The sequence below is a fragment of the Podarcis pityusensis genome (genome assembly GCF_964106645.2).
Source record: "Podarcis pityusensis genome assembly, chromosome: 8".
Taxonomy (NCBI): Eukaryota; Metazoa; Chordata; class Lepidosauria; order Squamata; family Lacertidae; genus Podarcis; species Podarcis pityusensis.
Window position 1 is genome coordinate 10,367,178 of NC_138033.1, and position 21,616 is coordinate 10,388,793.

Sequence of the window (21,616 nt, forward strand, 5' to 3'; positions counted from 1 at the left end):
CACTTAAGTTCGCAATACTTTGCCCAGGCCTTCTCCAACCCATAACCCCAGAATCTCTGTTTCATTTGCTTTTATATATTTTATACAGTGGTACCTCAGGTTAAGTACTTAATTCATTCCGGAGGTCCGTTCTTAACCTGAAACTGTTCTTAACCTGAAGCACCACTTTAGCTAATGGGGCCTCCTGCTGCTGCCGCGCCACCGGAGCACGATCTCTGTTCTCATCCTGAAGCAAAGTTCTTAACCTGAGGTAATATTTCTGGGTTAGCGGAGTCTGTAACCTGAAGCGTATGTAACCCGAGCTACCCCTGTACTGTTTTATTTGTTTTGGGTAGTATTTCAGAGAGAGAGAGTACATAGTACACCACTTACAGATTTTAAGCACTTTGGAAATGCTTTTAAATAAATCAATGAAGCTGCTGGTAGATGCAATTAAAAAATAAAATAAATTTCCTGAATCACCACCAGGAGGCACATGATTGCATGTATTGAGAGAGTTCCTTGAAACTCAGCGGAATAAATTTATGAGTAATGTCATCCTTCTAGGAGGGTTGAACTGAAGGTCCCGTCCCCCCGCCCCCCATCAGTCTTTGTCAAAGTGCTTTGGCAAATGTCCTGGCAACTTGGTTCCCGGGTGAAATTGATTAACCCAAGTCCTTTTTCGTCTGGTTTCCAACCTAGTTTTATTTGTTAGTTTGCTTTTTACCTTTCTTTACCACCCATCAACTTAACTGTGCTCTCAGCAGAACACCTGCCCACATGGTAAGACAAATTATCTCTAGAGAACTTAACCGCTGCTGACACTGGCCACAGACAAGGCATGAAGCGAAGGAAGGAAGACGAACTTACTCCATTCATAAGCAGAGGTTGGCTGGCCACCTGTCCTGGATGCTTTGATTCAGATTCCTGCATTGCAGAGGGTTGGACTAGATGACCCTCAGGGTCCCTTCCAACTCTACAATTCTATGATTCTGAGATTCTAGGACCCTAGAGTCTAGCAGTGACCAAAGTCAGACTCCTGTTCCACTGGCTAAGGCACTGGACCAAGTTCCTGCCTTTGAGGTTGGCAGTCAGGGGCAAACTAAATGATATCCCATGCTGCAAGGCAAAAGTTCCTGTTAAAGGTTGTTGTTGTTGTTTAGTCATTTAGTCGTGTCCGACTCTTCATGATGCCATGGACCAGAGCACGCCAGGCACTCCTGTCTTCCACTGCCTCGCGTAGTTTAGTCAAACTCATGCTGGTAGCTTTGAGAACACTGTCCAACCATCTCATCCTCTGTCATCCCCTTCTCCTTGTGCCCTCCATCTTTCCCAACATCAGGGTCTTTTCCAGGGAGGCTTCTCTTCTCATGAGGTGGCCAAAGTATTGGAGCCTCAGCTTCAGGATCTGTTCTTCCAGTGAGCACTCGGCTGATTTCCTTCAGAATGGAGAGGTTGGATCTTCTTGCAGTCCATGGGACTCTCAAGAGTCTCCTCCAGTGCCATAATTCAAAAGCATCAATTCTTCGGCAATCAGCCTTCTTCATGGTCCAGCTCTCACTTCCATACATCGCTACTGGGAAAACCATAAAGGAGATGAGCTTAATTTTCTCCATGAAAAGTTAAGTCTCCAAGGAGATGAGAGACTGTTGCTGCCCCACTGAGAGGGAAAGTCCTCTTGAAGAAGAGACTGCCATTTCCTGAACAGCCGCTAGAGGGACACAGAATCCCATATAAATAAAAAGACAGGGTGTTGGGGAGTTGATAGAAAACATCCAATCTCGGTTTTGAAAGTCAGTGGGTGGTCTCCAGCAAATATTCCTATCTCAGCCAAATTTATCACTCAGGGTTGTCGTAGGGATAAGATGGAGTAATTCCAGGCCCACCGTCCGAAGCTCCTTGGAGGAAGTGTGGGATGTGATATATAACACCACCACAGCCAGCAACAGGCTCAGCTTGTGGGCTGTTGATTTGCAAGGCTGTGTTTTGATGAAGTATATTGTGAGAATGCTTAATGGGCGCTGGTGCTTCTCCATTAATACTGAACACACATTAAGTGCTCAGGAAACCATTTTAACTGCTTTGCCTGAATCAAGAGGCATTGTCATCACTAAATACCTCCTCAAATGATGGGGCATTTAAATGCATTTCACGAGATGCAATTAGTACCTAATCGGTTCAGTTGTTTTCACAATGTGTGCAGAAATTAATTTGGTATCCCAACAGTTCTGTTTTTTTTTTTTTGCAATTTGGAGAGGGTTTTTTTCCCTGGTGCGTCTTTGGAGGCCCAAACCCTAATCTTGTCCCATCACCAACTTTGATTGCCATCCCAGTCGTCTTCAAGGAATGAGGTGGGGAGGAATGTTATCCTTTGTCTCAGGCAGCAAAATGTCTTGGGCCAGCTCTGCAGTCAGCCAACATCCAAAGGGATTTGTGCCTGTGCACGTGTTATAATTAGGATTTTCCATCTCAGGCACCAAAAATGTCTTCAGCCACTGCTCTGTCAGTGTTGCCAATGGCAGGGCACCGCCGGATGCCCCTGCAGAGCCCTGCCCTGGTGCCCACAGGGTCTCACTGCCCCCATTCCTCCACAGGCACAAATCTGGTTTGAAAGAAGCAAGAATCCTCTTCCCAGCAACAATCTCCAGAAGGATCACCACACAAAAGAAGTAAATAAAGCTTAAGTTTCAGGGCCCATAAGCAACTTTTGATTAAATTTTTTTGTGTTGAGAAGACCCAATTTGAGTCACATAACTCTAATTGGTTAATCTTGTGTTGAATATATTTCAAGAATCCCAAAGTTTGAGAGTCAGTAGCACAGATGTTGTAAAGGTGTGGTGATCTGTAGGGGAACAACCCCCTTGAAGAATCATACAACTGTAGCGTTGGAAGAGATCACGAGGGTTAAGCCAGTCCAACTCCTTGCAATGCAGAGATCTTTTGCCCAACATGGGCTCGAACCCACGACGCAGAGATTAAGTGTCTCATGCTATACCGACTGAGCTACCCAGAGCTCGTTGCTGGCTGCCAAGGGCCTCCCATGACAGTTCAAGCTTCAGGGCCACAAAAATGTAGGTCCGCCACTGCTTTGGGTTTGGAAGTGTGGGTTTGTGAGTGCGGTTCTCGTGTGCGTAATTGCGCAACAAGCACCGAGCGGTGCAAGCGCGGTTCCGCCGTGTGGCCGGGAAAGTTTCCCAGGCTTGTAGATGCTCCCAGGGTTCCCCGAAGGTTTTCCCGACCCCCTTTTCCTCCCGTGCCACGTTTCTGCCCGAAATTCGCCCTGCCTTTCCGGGCGGGCGCCCTGGGCTCTCTCTATTGCGCTTCCCAGACGTGGCGGGACGGGCGCGCCCTGGCTCTTCCTCCTCCTCCTCCTGCTCCCCTAACGGGAAGTGTCTGCTCGGCAAGGCGGGGCCGATCGAGGCTTGAGTGGCCGCTGGCTGGTTGTGGGCAGAGTCCTCTTCTCCCCGCCTCCGACGGCCGCGCCTTTCCTGCGAATCCCGCTACCTGGCCGAGGAGGCGGCGGGCTGGAGCGCGCAGACGGGGTACAAGCCCGGCCCCCGAAGGCGGGACGAGCGAGGCAGGGGAGGGCAGGGGAGGGTCGCCTCTAGGCTGCCGGATCTCCAGGCGGGCAGATCAGAACCCAGAGATCTGTGGCCGGGCGCTGGTGAACAGCTGGAAGAGAAGGGGCCCCCTCCCACCGCGAAGCGAAGCCCCGCCATGGGCAGGCACGAGGCGTGGAGACCCCCCGGATGGAGGTGCTCCTGGCACACGGCGTTCCTAGCAGGTGAGGCGGATCGGGACCCTAAAAGAGAGCCACAGATTTGTTTATTTTGGGGGTGGGGTCTTAAAGGAATGGGGTGGGGAGGAATGGGGCTTCTCTCTCTGGCCCCGCTTGCCTGCCCCAACAACTATGATTCTGGGTTGAGATCCCTGCATTTGCAGAGGGTTGGACTAGACGACCCTCGTGGTCCCAAAGTTGGAACGAATCCCGAGGGTCATCTAGTCCAAGCCTCTGTGTGGGGCTCAAACCCACAGCCCTGAGATTAAGAGTTTTGTGCTCTACCAACTGAGCTACCCAGGGGATGATTGCACGATTCTAGCTCATATGATTACTGTGTTTATTGCTTTTATTAAAGCAAGATCCATGGGGTGATCAGATGTTTAGTGACTATTCAATGCCTCACTCTTGATTTTGGCTTCGGTGCCCCTTAGCGCCATAGGTCCACGCTCATGGCAAATTGCGCCTCTTCCTGAAAATCTCCTAGGCACCCACTTTTTAAAAACTTTTGAATACTTTTGCAGGGTTGAGGTAATTTCGTGGAACAGGAAGCTACCAATGGCTGCTAGGCAAGCAGGCTATAGATTACCTCCGGTGTCGAATACAGTTCCTGAATTCCAGTCCCTGGGGATCTGGAGCAGGAGAGGGTGGTTGTACTCATGACCAGTTTGTGGGCTTCACAGAGGCATCTGGTCACCGCTGTGGGACCAGAATACTGGATTAGAAGAGTCCTGATCCAGAAGCCAGGCTGTCCTTATGTTCTTAGGTTTTACGGGTTCCCTAACCCAAATCAAGGGATCTTTCAGCACCTAGAACTTAGTCAATTCCTCTTCATAGGGTCAAGTTACATGGGAGATTGGTGATTAGGGTTGCAATCTTATGCCCACTTATCTGGGAGTAAGTCCTACTAAACTCAGTGGGGCTTACTTCTGTGTAGACATGTAAATGTTTACATTGTAGATCTCCCAACAGCTTTTAAAAGCTTTCATGGGGAGTGGAGGCAAAATGGACCAGGGCAAAATGGTCTGGACCAGGTGGCAGCATTTGGTGGAGAACAACAAAAAGCTTAATTCCTTCACTCAAACACACCATGTGACCAAAATTGCCTGCCACTGCAGGTGTTAATGGACATGATTTTGGGTCAGTGGTGTCTTTTCCCCCTCGAGGACTAATGGCTGCTTTTGGAGTGTAGTGTTCATTTAAGGAAATAGTCCCGCAAGGTGGGGGGTGGGGGAGCATGGTTTTAAAAAGGGTCCCTTTCTTCTGAGCTGCAATCCTTGTCGAGCTCATCCTTCTTTGAGTTTGCTGTTGGGCAGGGGTCAGCAAACTTTTCAGTAGGGGGCCGGTCCACTGTCCCTCAGACCTTGTGGGGGGCCGGACTATATTTTTGGGGGGGGGGAATGAACAAATTCCTATGCCCCACAAATAACCCAGAGATGCATTTTAAACAAAAGCACACATTCTACTCATGTAAAAACACCAGGCAGGCCCCGCAAATAACCCAGAGATGCATTTTAAATAAAAGGACACATTCTACTCATGTAAAAACACACTGATTCCCAGACTGTCCGTGGGCCAGATTTAGAAGGCAATTGAGCCTTAATTTGCCTACCCATTCTGTTGGGTGACATGACTTTCCTGCCCATAGATCCAAAACAATTCCAATGGAAATTCCCATCCCCATGGAAGGGATGGAAAGTGAGAGAGATAAAAGGAAGGCAAAGGTTATAGTTCTATGCACCGTTTGCTGATAATGCTGAGGTTTATAGAATACTTGTATGGCTAAGGAAAAGAGGCAGTGCTAGAAACTCAGATATATAAGTTAGGCTCCAAATGGCTCCTTAAACCAAGGTTATAGTTGCCAAAGCGGAAGACCTAGTTGCCATTTTGGGGCCAGACGGTTCGAAAGTCATATTTTTCAATACAACGTTTTGGTTTCTGAAGTTCATTCTGATTGTGCAGATAAAATATAATGGACAGAATTCTACAGGATGTGTTGCTAGTGTGTGAAAACAGTCCAGATCCAAGAATCCCCAGGCAGGCGGGATACCTGCTTTTTGACTATACTGTTTCAGAACACAGGTCAGGTGTGACAGCTGACTTAATGATCTCCATTATAAATAAAAAATAAAAAATTATTATTGTCTATTTTCTTTTACTTTTGTTCATATGCTCATTAATGTGGGCATTGTAATTATATCAGCACTCTTTTGGGCTAAAGTCTCTTTGAAATAGTGTAAAAGCCCATAACAGCAAGACTTTGGGGGCATTTCTTAATCACCTGATGGCCTTTTGGAATATGATTACTACACGTGCTGATATCTGTTCTTTTTGCCTAGAACAGGTCTTTTGCTTGCAGTTAAGCTTCCTTCTTTTCTTCTCCACACTGCAGCCTCCATCCTGAGTTCCTGCTTCCTGTTGACTCAAGCCCAGGAGACAACTGGAATAAGTATCAGTGTTGTTCCAGAAGTGCTGAAAGAAGGAGATAGTGTCAACTTAAAACCAGAAGGTCTTAATCTGAAGATGATAGCCACCTGCAAATGGTACCGAGGGGCAGTTGAAGACAAAAACATTATTGTTACATATTACCTAGTTCCAGTTAGTGGTCAGGAAAAAGGACCTGCCCACACTGGCAGGGAGACTGGGAAGCCAGATTGCTCCCTTGACATCACAAATTTAAAGCCAGATGACTCTGGAACCTATTCATTGAAAACAGAAGGTCTTGGGGTTACCAACACAGGGGCTACAAACATCACCGTTTCAGGTATGATTAACATGCTCTCCAGTCATTCTTACTTCTTATGCACCCAAATCTATCTCCTCTGCTGTGGGGTGGAGAGGTCTTCCCCCTTGGTGGGGGGCGGGGGGGCAGGTTGTTGCTTGTGAATTTGTCCTAAACACAGTTCCTCTGCCCGAAGAATGAGGCCCTGCAAAATTATCCATTTTTCCATCAGAAAACTACCGTATTTTTCGCCCTATAGGACGCACTTTTTCCCCTCCAAAAATGAAGGGGAAATGTGTGTGCGTCCTATGGGGCGAATGCAGGCTTTCACTGAAGCCTAGAGAGCAAGAGGGGTCGGTGCGCACCGACTCCTCTCGCTCTCCAGGCTTCAGGAAGCTATCCGCAAGCCTGGGGAGCCCGCGGGAGTTCCCGCAGGGCTCCCCAGGCTTGCGGATAACAGCCTGCATCCCGAAGCCTGGGGCACGCTGCACAGCACGCCCCGGGCTTCGGTTCCCCGACCTGGTTTGGAGGCTGGCAGTGGGGAGAAGCGCGCTTCTCCCTACCGCCAGCCCCACAAGCTCGGGGGACAGCGGGGAGGCGGAGCGCCGCCATCCCGCTGTTCCCCGACCTGGTTTGGAGGCTGGCGGTGGAGAGAAGCGCGCTTCTCCCCACCGCCAGCCCCACAAGCTCGGGGGACAGATATCTGCAAGCCTGGGGAGACCGGTGCGACTTCCTGCCGGGCTCCCTAGGCTTGTGGATAGCAGCCTGTTCTGGGGGCTGGGGTCGGGGGAAGCTCGGGCTTCCCCCACCCCAGCCCCATGCCCGGGGGAGAAATTTTTTTCCCTTTATTTCCCCCCAAAAAACCTAGGTGCACCCTATGGGGCCAAAAATACGGTATACCAGAATATGCAAGCCTTGCTACTGCCTTTTTAGCTGTTCAATGGGGAAATGTTTGATGGTTTTTTTTGGGGGGGGGAGTTATATACATTTAAAAGCATTTTTAAACCAATTAATATTTTAAAATCCCTAAACTCTGTTACTTGCAATAGTAGGAATGGGGGGGGGGGGAATCCAATACAGTTCACATTTAAAAGCAGACCTTCCTAAGTCACAGTTTCCAAAACAATATGAGAAGACAGCCACCCTTTGAAATTCACACTTACCTGAATTTTGCAGTTTTCCAGCCCAGCAATGTGTCCAAAAACACATACCCCAAGATAATATGTGCATAAGAATGCATATTTGTGATAATAACATGCAAAAATGCATTATAATGTGTGTGTTAGGCAAAATTGGCAAGCAAGTTATGTACATTGGGAGAAATCACACTAAAATCCTGTTGAATTTTTTGAATTTTCATGAGGATTTGTTTTGATGGGAAAATGTATAGAACTGAATAGTAGAGAAATGAGAAACTAAAGTTGACAGATTTGCCTATTCCTCTGCACTGGTCACCCTAACAGACTGTTGTATTAGTTAACTCCCATAATATGCTCTCAATCTGGATTACTAAAGAGACGTAGACCTGCACCATTTCCTCCTGTGCTATCAGTACATGCTCACAGGGGAAATCAAGTTCCTGATTGTTGTTAATGATTTATAGTGCAAAAATAGGAAATGGTAGTGACTCCAGATTAACCAAACTGGAGGGGAAAGAAGGGGTCTTCTGAATGTGGGATGTGAGCCAGTCTTCCTGGATCTGTGGTATTGAAAAGAAGTTGATTCAATTTGGCAAACTTTCTGGAGGAAAAAAAGTAGTTCTCCATTTTGAGTGAATGACACAGACAGGAGTGCCAAGAAAAACTATGAACAGCGGTGCCTGGGTTATCAATAGAATAAGGTTGGCTATATTTGTAGGGTGGTACTCTCTGCCATCTTTCTGCATCTGGTCTTGCACAAAAGTGATTGGAGGGCTACCCCAAAGCGGTAGAGCATCTGCTTTGTAAGCAGAATGTCTCAGGTTCAGTCCCCAACATTTCCAGGTAGGGCTCAGGGGAGAATCCTGTCTGAAATTGTGTAGAGCAACTGCCGGCTGCTGTAGACAATAGTGAGCTAGATAGACTAAGGCAGTGTAAGGCTGTGTTCCTATAAGGGACAGTTCTTCCCCATTCTTTTGGACTGGGGGCTATCCTGCCTTGTTACCTTGGTGAAACTTTCCCGGGGATGTCTTTATACAATGACGTTGGAGCAAATTAATCCACTGTTTTGCATGTGCTGTTCTAGTATGCAACAGGCTGCCGAGCTGCAGAAAGCGAGTGGAGCATCTGCACATTGAGTTAAGGCCACATGGAGGCTGATGTGCATGACCCAAGTGACATGATGAGAAGGGAGTTGGGTGAATATGTGTTGCATTGCTGGTTACATTGTTGTCATGGCGTGGGTTTGTTCCATGTACACCTCGCTTGAACCAGAGAGTTTTCCAAAGTGCCAAAACTGGTGTTACATCCGACTAAGAATGTGTTCACATTTCTTCTGTTTACAGAGCACTTGCACTGCATTTCCAGGGCTGGGTTTTTTAATCCCTGTTCACATGACGTCGGCCAAAATGCCCATGTTATCTTGTATTTTGTTATAAGATGCTACTGTTTGATGTGTTGTTTCTCAAACCAGCTTCACCCTGGTTGGAATCCTTAAGGTCTGGACACCTTTGCATAGGGTAGAGACATCCCCGCTTTGCCAATGCCCCCTGGTGTGTGTGCAAGCGGAAACAAATCTGACATGAATGAAGATGTGCTTATGTGAACAGCTTGCAGGGGTGAGGAGCAGGGAAATGCTTTAAGATGGCAGGATCTACCCAAAGTTCTACTTGAAAATGACCCTCTGAAATGAAGGGACCAAATTTAGTCATGTCATTTCAGTGGGCCTACTCTGAGAATGACTAACATTGGGTGCAACCCATTGTCTTTAAAATGAGTAGAAGAAGCAAGAGTGACCCATGAGCAGCACTGTAGGAAATGGACAGACCTGACTCATGGGGTACAATATACATGAGCCTTATTGCAATGAGCAAGAGCTATATTCTTAAAACAGACAGGTGCAGGAAAATCTATTGATGCATTGCACCCCATGTTACATTAGGTTCCACTGGATTTTTCCTTGTTTTGCACCAAAATGTCTTTGCTTGCTCCTGAATGGCAGAGTTGGCGTATCAATACCCCAGGATGATTTAAATATAGTCTGATTTGACTTAGCAGAGGTGATTCCCCAAACCTGGTTGCCTATGTGGACTTTGGGTTTTAATATTCCAGGGGTGCCCTTTGCAACGCTCCCTGCGGCACCCTCTTGGCCCAGCGCCCAGTGCGGGCGAAGCAGTCATGCTTCCCTAAATTCGCCTCTGCCTGCGTGTTCTCACACGCATGGATTCCTAGATTGTAGTCTATATCACTGATGTTTGTGTGTTTGGGTCACATTTGTTCATATGCTACAGTATACCAGCTATATTCATCTGAGTGTTGCAACGCGTGCTATCATATTCTGTTAAAAGGGTATTAAACTTGAGTAGGTATGAATGGAATTCAGAATTCTAAAAAATCTGCATATTTGGCAGGGAGGTTTTCTGAAACACTGAATGAGATCATGGATTTGTGAAATCTTAACTATTTTCCAAAGTTGCTGGGCATCTATTTGTTTATTTATTTCTGCTAATATGCCAAAATGGTTGTCTGATCTAGCTTTCTGACAATAATCGGACTGTTGATATACATTATCCACAGGGTTGCTGGAAATGCACATGCGTGAACCAGCACTGAAATATTATCAGATCAAACACTTGTACAGTGCTTGAATACTTGTAGCCGAATGTGGGAACTGAAAAAACACCGAACGCTCAATTACTTGTCAATTATAGATGTGTTCTCCATCCATCAGACTCCGTGGAAGCATCTCTGTTCTTTTCTGTTTTTGTTAATACATTTCCAAAGTGCTTATTTGCTGGGTATTTGTTTCTATCAAGCGTCAGTAGGAGAAAGAAACTGTTGTTAATGGTTCTCTGTTGGCAACCCTCTGGTTTCAAACCAGTGATATGATAGTTCCAACCTGCAGCTGATGTGAGCCGATGCTGGATGAAGCAGCTCACTTTGGGCATCCAATTCCAGGGTGCTATTAAGAATCAGAATGCAATTCATGATCTGGTGGTGGTGGTGTTATATTTTACCGGCATTTGGATTGCCATTTGGATTTTCCTGCCTTGGGTACCACCCGGCTTCTAAAATGGGGACTGTCTTTGGTTCCCTTTCTCATGCTTTCACATAGCTCAGCAATGATAACACTGTGTCTCTTCCATCTGTAGAACATCTCTCCAAGCCCAAGGTGCTTGTTTCCCCATCCCCTTTCCTAACTGAGTTCGAGACTGCCATTTTAACTTGCAACACCACGCCTAGAATTGTCAGTGTCGCCTGGTTCTGGGATGGATTGCCTCTCAGGGAGAGCTCTCAGATGCAGCTTTCTGATGCTAATCGGACTCTCACCATCCACGGCATAAACCGCAGCGATGCTGGGGATTATCGCTGTCAAGTGTCCAACCCAGCCTCCACTGAAATGAGTGATGCCGTATACATTTCAGTGTTCTGTGAGTATCTGTCTCCAAGCGCCGTCCATTGGACCTGTCCCGGTCTCTGCTTCTTCTCTGTCCTGTGGTATCTTCTCCCGCCTCTACATCTCTTCAGGTGCTTTGGTTTTGAAAAAAGTCTTATTTTATTTCTGATTCTTCAGATCTCTCCGGGTTTCTTCTAGGGAACTTCTTCATGATGCTTGGATAGAGAGTCAAGATATGGTGATTGAACTGTGCCAATGCAATGTGCAAATTTTGTTGTGGTATCCATGAAAACCTAGTCCAAACGGTTCAGTTCAGAAATCCACCTCTGCTGCTGACTGACTCTAGCACCTTGGTCACCTTCCTTGTCTTCTCTGTTCCTCATTAGATTAAATTGTAGTTTACCCTCACCTTCTAACAGGAATGGTCCTGTTCAGTATCTTTGCCAATCTGCCATGCCCTCCTCCAGAATATCCCATTTCATTCCTCGCCCTGTTTTCCATTTTTTCTTCTTTTCCAACAAACAACATTAGGTGGCTCAGTCCACATGGCTGTTTTTGCTGCCTTTGATTGCTTTTAAATAAAGATTTGGCATAGTTATACAAACCTCAGAATTCCTCCAAGCACTTCCTCTCATTTTCCCAGTGGCATATATAAAGTGTACAGTAGGTGTGGTTGGGTTTTTTTTTACAACGAGCGAAACAACCATAAAATAAATGCAGGTTAAAGTCCGAATTGGATTTCCACATGAAATCAAAGTTGACTTGTCCTTCTGGGAACAACACGCGGAAGGATAATATTAATAATATGGCCCAGCGAGTCTGGATTACATTAGAGAGGAAGCAACAGATCATTCCAAATAAAAGCATGAAACAGGTGACGCATGAAGAAGCATGATGTCGTGGAACATTTTGTAGTAACTGAAAACAGTTAAGTTTTTTAGTATTTAATTTAAATATATATATGTTTGCCTTGTAGGGCAGGCACCATTTGTTCTGTCTCAAGCACCATATTGAGGGCCTTACACAGGAAGGAGTGAAGCCATTCAGAGCTAGGAAGAGAAATGGCCTGAGGATTTCCCTCACATTCATCCTAGCTCTGCCTTAGTTTGAACATTTCGTGGGTCAAACTGGCATGTGGCTCTTCCAAGCAATTTATTCATGTTCCTCTTGCCTGAGGGAGATTATTTGTGGACATGGGAGGAGGCTGAGAAATCTCCAAAATCTCGCTTTGAGGCCCACTTATAAAATCCCAGACTCCCACCCCTTTGAGCTGACAGACATGTTCTCTTCATGAAGATTAAATGAACCAAGCTGCCAACATATTTCTTTCTTTTTTTATCTATTTCCTTCCCTTCTCTTGCCCACTTCAGATAATTCTGAAGCAACAAATAAATCAGGAGAGGGATGTGTGAGGGTTTGCCCCAGAGTCTAGTCAGGTGTGAGGGAGAACGGGCTTGGGCCCGGTCTCGGCTGCCACAGAAAGGCCTCTGCAGGATTTTCCCCCCTCACACAGTTTTGTTTTTCTCTTCCTCCTCCTCCTCTGTTTCTCATTAACTTGACAACTGTTTTTATTTGCTGGCGTCAGGCGCAGGTTGCTGGCACCGCTCACTGTGGCTCCCTTGGGTAAAAGGGCACCCAGGCAAGCGAGGCGAGGCATAAAGGCCTGCTCTGCTAGGGAGCTGAAAAAGGAGGTTTATTAACAAGGCTCTTCTTGCAAAAAAGGGAATATAGCCGCAGCTATGCCTTTTATCAAAGGAGGTGCGATTTTGAGGCTCCGAGTTAGCCCACCTTTGCCACACAGCTCTCCCTTCTCCAACCCAATAATATAGTTTGCGGTAGTTCAAGGAGTTTAAAAAGTGTTCTTGGGGATAGATTTAAATGTAGAACAAAGTTTGCTACTTTTGGGGGCTGCACTGGCAAAATTGAGGCAGAATGAGCCAGACGTCAAAGAGTTCATTGTTGTGACTATAGTATAGTCCTGGCTATCTGATCCCAGCTTGGTAATTATTTCAGTTATTAGAAAGGCAGAGCTGGGAAAACAGGCCCACAGGGCCTAACGGTCATTAAAGTTCCTTATTCTCCAAATAGCAAATTCAATTTCACCAACTATAGCATATAAAATGAGATTGCAAGGCATGATTATTATTGTTTCAGCAAAATGGCTTCCCCTATCAGTCTACTGGAAAGGCAGATTAGCTGCTGTTCTCTGCTGTCTTCAGAAGCCTTCGCCCTAATACACAGACACAACTTGCATTTTTAAAAAACTGAAGAAAAATTAATTTTAAGTCTGCTCAGGTACGCAACTCGGCCTTCAGAAACACCTGGATGAACTTTAGCCATAATTTCTTTAAATAATTTTGTAATTAAATTTTCAACAAAAAAAAACCACTGACAAATACAATAACAACCACAAACAAAAGAAAAATATGCACAAAAACAATATCAAAACCATAAAATGGGATTCTCTGAACCCCGTGACTTCCCTCCCACCCACCCACCCCGGTACCTTAAGTTTTCTTTTCAGCTGCATATCATTTCTACTCCAAATTATTATTTTTTACCTCAGATTTCCTGTACTATTTCTAAAATTACAAGTGTTTTTAAAATCCTGCCAATGTATTAACGAACTTTAGGCATAAATTCTAGTGTTTTTGTTTTAGTTATGGACAGAGCACGCAAACTATGAACGATCGACAAAAGTTTTGTATGTGTGGCAGGACAGAAGGCCGTGGGCTCCAGACCATAGCTGTCAACTTTTCCCTTTTCTTGCGAGGAATCCTATTCAGAATAAGGGAATTTCCCTTAAAAAACGGGAAACGTAGACAGCTATGCTCCAGACCCATTGGGAAAATCCTCTATGAAAACAGCGCACAGCCATCTCTGATCTGTAGGGCTAAATGATCTGACTGCAGCCGCTTTTCCTCCATTCCGTATAAGTGAATAGCGCTGTGAATAGTCTGTTTCCTCCACTAGAAACCGGGTAAGGAGGATTCAATCAGGGAAACCCTTTGCGAAGGAAACACAATCTTTCTGTGCTGCATTTTTAATGCTTATTGTTTTGATCTTTTCACTTGCCGGCCTCCTTGGGAGAACTCGTTCATAAAGGCAGGATGATAAATAATTACAATGAAGGTATAAATAAGTAAAAAAAATGAAATGCCTCCACCACCCTGGTTGCATACAAGAAGGCTGAGGGCCAACTTTTTGCTGGGGGCAGCAAAATATTTCGAGCCATCCCTGTTAGGCGGACTTCCTCCTGTGCCACTTCCTGCGGCACATCCCAGAGAACATCTCTCAGAGGCTGCTAGTATGTGCAGCCATCGCTCCTGTGCTGTATTCTGTGTCCCTGCAGAATAGGAATCAGCCAGTTGAGCATTTCTATTGCGTCATCTAAATAAAGGTCATTCCAGTTCTCCCTAGAGACAGGTAGAATAGGAACAGCAGTGTCTGGAAATGGTGCCAGCTAGTACTGGCAGGTTGTCCTCCAAACAGGTGCTGTTTGTACAATTGATTTATTTCCTTCTTCCTAGTGCAGAGCCCTGACAATGAATAGAAAGTTTGATCCTGGTCTCAGCCGTGGCTCAAACTAAACCCTGAGGGCACTTCTCTCAGTCCTGCTAATTTTCTCAGTCCTGCCCTCTCTGTCTACAGTTGAAAAGGAATTTTTATTATTTCCTTCCTGCCCTGTACCTGTCGGTACTATAAAGCTTCCTCTCATTTTCATTTCATTTCTGATTTGTATACCGCCTTTTTATGTTACTCTGCGCAAGTATCTTACTATATAACAAAGATGGCACACCTTATGACAATCTGATCCTATACAAAAATGTCATGAGGAAAGCCTAAAATAAACAACTTATATCAAATAAACTAATATTCAATCATCCATTAGGATATAATAATAGCATACAATGAAGTTAAATATCAGCAAATAATAATTAAACAGAAATTCACTTTTAACAATTAGGATAAATAATTTCCAAACAATAATCAACAAAAATAGCAGCAAGTCACAGTGCATAAAATAACACAATACAAATTGTGTTTGCCAGTAAGTTGCGTTGTGGGCCATTTCAATGACAGTCTATAGTTCAACAAGATAAAGTTGCATGCTTTGAATACGGAAGTTTCTGGATTCTGTGCCTCGCACCTCAAGTGAAAGGTTATGGAAAAGACCTTTGCCTGAGATCTTGGAGACCTATTACCAGTTGCATTCAATAGTATTGTGTTAGCTGGACAAATGGTCTCACTTAAATAGCTTCCCCTTGTATGTTACTGAGGCATTTCTCTTCCACAGCTAGCTGGAAATGGAATTAAAATAGATGGTGCTTAATACTATGCCATTTTGTATACAGCAATAGCTGTCCATATGGCCAGGATCCTTCTGTAGTGTCCACTCACAAAAGCATCCCATTCAAGAAAGGCCCCCTTGAAAGCCTCAGTAATATTTTATTCACCCCAGGCATCATGTTTAGGCTAGAATTACTTTTATAGCAAGCTCCTGCTCATACCAAGGGACGTGGGTGGCGCGGTGGGTTAAACCACAGAGCCTAGGACTTGCCAATCAGAAGGTTGGCGGTTCGTGACGGGGTGAGCTCCCGTTGCTCAGTCCCCACTCCTGCCAACCTAGCAGTTCAAAAGCACGTCAAAGTGCAAGTAGATAAATAGCTACCGCTCCGGCGGGAAGGTAAACGGCATTTTCATGCGCTGCTCTGGTTCGCCAGAAGCAGCTTTGTCATGCTGGCCACATGACCCGGAAGCTGTACGCTGGCTACCTCGGCTAGTAAAGCGAAATGAGTGCTGCAACCCGAGAGTTGTCCACGACTGGACCTAACGGTCAGGGGTCCCTTTACCTTTACCTTTACCTGCTCATACCACCATATGTCAGGTTTGAAGGCAACACAGAAAACCCTGGGACACAACAATTTCCCATAAAAAGTGAAGGAGAAATGGATGGGAACTCCTAGGGAAGGGACTAGTGTGGATGCAACCTCAGTGTAATTCCAGAAGCTGCTGAGCAGGGCCCTATAGTAGCTGTGCAGAAATTGACTGAAGTGGGGTTTTGGGATCTCATTTTGCAACCAGAAAGCAGAGGTGGAACAAAGGGGAAGGATGCGTACCAAGGTGACAGTGACGAAAACCAGCAGCCTGCAGCTAAGACTCATCACTGTAGATCTGTATGGAGATACACCAAGCTTGTTGTCATAACATCTTCTAGGGGTGAGATGCACAGGTCTCTAGGATGCCTGTCAAGGAGCAGCAAATAGACCCATGTGAAGAGATAAGTCCTAGCAAGGTTCTCTCTTAGCACTGTTCTGTTTACTTATGTCTGTCACCTTTCCCTGGAACATCAGGGGGCTAAAAATTCCCTGTCTTTCTGGCTCCATCTTGTTCTGGTGAAGGAATCTTTCATGTTGCGAAGGGATGGGAGGGAATCTCAGTCACCTGCTGGAATAACAACATGGTAGCTTCATCTGTTTGCCTCAGTTGGACCCGAAATACCTGCGATCCAGCCAAATACAAGCGTTTACAATGAGCATTCTGACATCCAGCTCACCTGCACAGCTATTGGAGAGCCTGCTATTGTCTATACTTGGTTTATCAATGGGACAGAATATTTTGTCGGATCCCAACTGCTCATCCGAGACATTTCTGTGGAGCAGTCTGGGACGTATCTCTGCAAGGCGGTGAATAAAGTGACTCGTGACCAGAAAAACACCACCCTGGAAATTGAGGTGGTGGGTGAGTAGCTCGAGAATGGCTATCTGTTGCCACTATTGAAGGAACATGATCTGCTCCGACCTGTTTACTGATTACACCCTGCTGTCAATTTGGGTTGATGAAGCGTTCTCTTTATATCTGAATTTGGACTTCCAGCTCTTAGTTTGTTGTCTCTCATGCTGTGATCCCACTGTGCTTTCATCCAGTGGCTGACTCTTGTTTGTTTTATTTTCATGTCCTTTCTCCCTTAGGGTGTGTCCAATCCAGCATTCTTGATGCTTTAGATTTTTCATCTCAGCTATGACCATTTGATTTGTTTTTTTGGTTTGTGGGGTCAGGATGGAATATGGTGCTGATTGTTAGCCACAAAATCTCAGTTCTTTGTGAAGTGCTATCTTCTGTCTTAAATGTTGTCGAGGAAGCAAACTGTCAACTGGTAGTACAACACTCTCCCGGCGTTGATTTTTCCAATGGTCTCTTCCTTTGTCTGTCTGGGCCCGGTGCCTGTTTCTCTTAATATTGGTTCTCTTCCAAATTGATCAAAACCCAGGGCTGTTGCACTACAAGAAACATGGAGCCCTTTTGCAACTTTTCTTTCTCAACAGGAGAGGTACGTAATGTGACCATTTCCGGCCCCTTTAATGCCAAAGAAAACGATAGTATCACTTTGAACTGCAGTGCTGCTGGCACCAATGTTTCGTATTACTGGCTGAAGGGAAGCCAGCTGATTGAAGGAGGAGGTCATATCTCTTTAGACAACAACAACCAGAGGCTCATTCTCAACCCAGTCACCAGGAAGGATGAGGCCAACTACACCTGCTTTGGGAACAACAGCTTCTCTGAAAGTTCCAGTGAGCCACACTGGCTGCAAATCTTCTGTAAGTCTAGACTATGTGGGCAATGGCAGGAAACTGGGGTCCCATAGTCCAAACCCAGCCACAGTCAATCATAGATTGCCCCATCACATTCTACCTTCTGTAGCAGACAGAAGTGGCTTTTTTAGCTCTTATCACAGCTGGCTTCAGGAGAGAGGAGAAACTGCCAGAGTCTGTCCTGTGCACACGTTTGCTACAGCCTCCCTCTTTTTCTGAGAGCAGTGTGGCTCTCCATTGCAGCTAGCTATGAGTTTACTGGCTGCATGAAGTCAAGAAGAGTAAGAGATTTGACCCACACCTGGCACTCAACTATGCATTGGTCCGGAGGTCGATCTTATTGCTAACCCCTAAATCTATTGTTACTGTTGGAGGATTTTTTCTATTCTCCAGTTCATCCAAGAAAGCCCTCCCCCCCCCTCCCCGAAATGCTTCTAGTGCACAAATTTCAAAAACAAAATACAACTTCCTTACGGAGTTGAAAGTGTCATTTTAGGTAACCTTGTGTGTAGCATGCAGGGGACTTTGCCTGTTTGGGCTATCCCAACAAAAGACATAGAGAAAACTGAAATAATCATTGGTTTTCAATACATCTGTCTTTTGATCAATAGGCTGATTGAAATATCATCTGCACCCTGATCATGTTTCTGCTCCTTAATAGATCAATACCAAAGGAAAGGCTCAAGAGTGGGTAGTGAGTGATTTCCCCTGAAGTTCATACTCTTTGCATCTAAAAGAGTCATCTATTACCTAGAGCCAATTTTAATGATATACTGTATATCTTCCCAAATACCCTAGAGGTCATATATTCACTGAGCATCCATTCCCAGGGTGGAGCATCCATTTTTCTCCAGCTCAGTAAGATCGCACGGGTTCAGCAGGTTGCAGCAGCAAAGGTTCCAAGGGCTCTGTGTTTTGGCATCAGTGTAGTAACAACTGAGTAGCGCCCTTCCTACTAGCACAACCTGGCCCTTTCCAACATGTGGTTTCCTGTATTTGCTTCAGACGGGCCCGACATCCCCACAATCGACCCTCAGGACCCAGTTTATAGAGACCAATCCACCCTTAACCTCTCGTGTTCTGCCAACTCCAACCCTCCTGCCAGTTATTCTTGGTATCATAATGAGAAACTTCTGGAAGCTCAGAACGAGTCCCAACTCCTGATCTCGCATCTTTCTCTAAATGATGCCGGCAAATATACTTGTAATGCCACCAATGATGTCACCGGCCTTTTCAGCCACACCAGCCTGGAGATCAGCGTCCTGGGTGAGTAGCTTGAAAGCCAGGCTGCATCCTAGGCTAACTTGCGCCTTCCTGTGGCTGATAAGACTGTCCTTGCAGTCACTGCTTCATCTGTACAACGGGGACTTGATTGCGCGAACTCTGTCTCGTGGCCATTTTGACTAAAAGGATGCATTCCTCGTATTCTGTCACCTCACTGTCCCTTTACAGTATCCATGGCGATCACTCCACTTCAGTTCCTGATGTACCATGAAGTTTCTCTTCTTCAGGTCAAATCCAGTTCCTGATCTTGGAGTCTCTCTGTCTCTTACCATATTTCTGGACTCACACTACTTTTTCCCTGTCAATGAAAACTCCCAGATCACAAACAAAAAATGCACCTCTCTCATCTGCCTCTAGCCATCGTTTCCTCAGTCCTCACTTTTCCTCATGGTGTGTTGCACATTCCAAGTCACAAACTCTCAGTCAATGGACCATTTCTGTTCCTTGTATGTAGTCAACCTTTTCAGGGTTCCAAAGTTTTGCTAGATGTCTTCCAACTTCCTCTGGTATCAACTGGAAAATTTAACCTGTCACTAAGTCTTTATATATCCTTTATAATAACAAAGCTAATTTTCATTTTACTGTCTTTTCAAGCTAGTTTTTTTTTTTTCTTTTTTTTTTGAGAGGGGGTAGAATATGGCAGAAAATCTCAGTTCTTTGTGAAATGCTACCTTCTGTCTTAAATGTTGTCGAGGAAGTAAACTGTCAACTGGTAGTACAACACTCTCCCGGCGTTGATTTTTCCAATGGTGTCTTCTTTGTCTGCCTGGGCCCAGTGCCGGTTTCTCTTAATATTGCTCCTTTTCCAAATTGATCGAAATCCAGGGCTGTTGCACTACAAGAAACATGGAGCCCTTTTGCAACTTTTCTTTCTCAACAGGAGAGGTACGTAATGTGACCATTTCCGGCCCATCTAATGCCAAAGAAAACGATAGTATCACTTTGAACTGCAATTCTGCTGGCACCAATGTTTCATATTACTGGCTGAAGGGAAGCCAGCTGATTGAAGGAGGAGGTCATATATCTTTAGACAACAACCAGAGGCTCATTCTCAACCCAGTCACCAGGAAGGATGAGGCCAACTACACCTGCTTTGGGAACAACAGCTTCTCTGAAAGTTCCAGTGAGCCACATTGGCTGCAAATCTTCTGTAAGTTTAGACTGACTATGTGGGCAATGGCGGGCAACTGGTGTCCCATAGTCCAAACCCAGCCGCAGTCAGTCATAGTTTTCACCATCACATTCTAATTTCTGTAGCAGACAAAAGTATATCTTTCAGCCCTTATCACAACTGGCTTCAGGAGGAAGTCGAAACTGCCAGAATCGATCCTGTGCACACATTTGCTACAGCCTCCCTCTTTTTCTGAGAGCAATGTGGCTCTCCATTGCAACTAGCTATGAGTATACTGGCTGCATGAAGTCAAGAAGAGTAAGAGATTTGACCCACACCTTTGACTCAACTATGAATTGGTCTGCAGGTCGATCGTATTGCTAACCCCTAATCCTATTGTTATTATTAAATATTTTTTCCTATGACCCAGGCAAGACAGGCCCCTCCCTCACTCCCCCGGACACCCTCCAAGCGCACAAATAGAAATTTCAAATAAAAAGTACAACTTCCTTATGGAGTTGAAAGGGTTATTTTAGGTAATGTTATGTGTAGCGTTCAGGGGACTTTGCTCATTTTCCAAAGGCCAGAAAGCTATAACTGAAGCATGAAAGTCTTAGTGGCCAGTAGGGAGGAATACTATAGAAAGGATCCGGTATTAGTTGCCTTGAGTCACCCAAATCTGCAAGCAACTTGGCTCACTGCCACACCCAGTTTCAACAATCCCAACAAAGGTTGTGGAGAAAACAGAAAGAACTGTTTGGTTTTAGTGCATCTGTCCCTTTGATCAATGGGCTGATTGGAATATTATCTGCATCCTGATCAGCTTTCTGCTATGTGAAAGGCTGAATAATGGGGATTTAGCATTCCTATCGCACCCTTAGGGTCCTGATATTCTTCCAAATAACCCCGAGGTGATATATTCACTGAGCATCCATTCCCAGGGATATTTCTCCAGGTTGGAATTGTTGCCTGGGGACAACAAGTTTGGGGGAAAAAAACACAGTTCCAGTGGCTCTATATTTTGGCTTCAGTGTAGTAACAACAGAGTAGCACCTCTTCTACCAGCACAGCCTGGCCCTTTCCAACATGTGGTTTTCCTATATTTGCTTCAGACGGGCCCGACATCCCCACAATCAACCCTCAGGAGCCAGTTTACATAGAGCACTTCCCCCTTAACCTCTCGTGTTCTGCCAACTCCAACCCACCTGCCAGTTATTCTTGGTATCATAATGAGAAACTTCTGGAAGCTCAGAACGAGTCCCAACTCCTGATCTCGCATCTTTCTCTAAATGATGCCGGCAAATATACTTGTAATGCCACCAATGATGTCACTGGCCTTTTCAGCCACACCAGCCTGGAGATCAGCGTCCTGGGTGAGTAGCTTGAAAGCCAGGCTGCATCCTAGGCTAACCTGCGCCTTCCTGTGGCTGATAAGACTGTCCTTGCAGTCACTGCTTCATCTGTACAATGGGGACTTGATTGCGCGAACTCTGTCCCGTGGCCATTTTGGCTTCCAGGATGCATTCCTCGTATTCTGTCACCTCACTGTCCCTTTACAGTATCCATGGCAATCACTCCAGTTCAGTTCCTGAAGTACCATGAAGTTTCTCTTCTTC

At 45.5% G+C, this 21,616-nt stretch overlaps 1 protein-coding gene across 1 annotated transcript in view; it reads left to right on the forward strand.

Moving 5' to 3' along the window:
• Window positions 1–9,541: 9,541 nt before the first annotated feature.
• LOC308483156 (hemicentin-1-like) overlaps window positions 9,542–21,616 on the forward strand; it is a 56,934-nt gene continuing 44,859 nt past the window's right edge. The window contains exons 1-2 of the mRNA XM_081016740.1: window positions 9,542–11,046; window positions 16,500–16,754. Of these exons, the coding sequence (XP_080872866.1) occupies window positions 10,914–11,046; window positions 16,500–16,754 (388 nt within the window). The 5' untranslated portion in view covers window positions 9,542–10,913. The remainder of the gene's footprint in view (window positions 11,047–16,499; window positions 16,755–21,616) is intronic.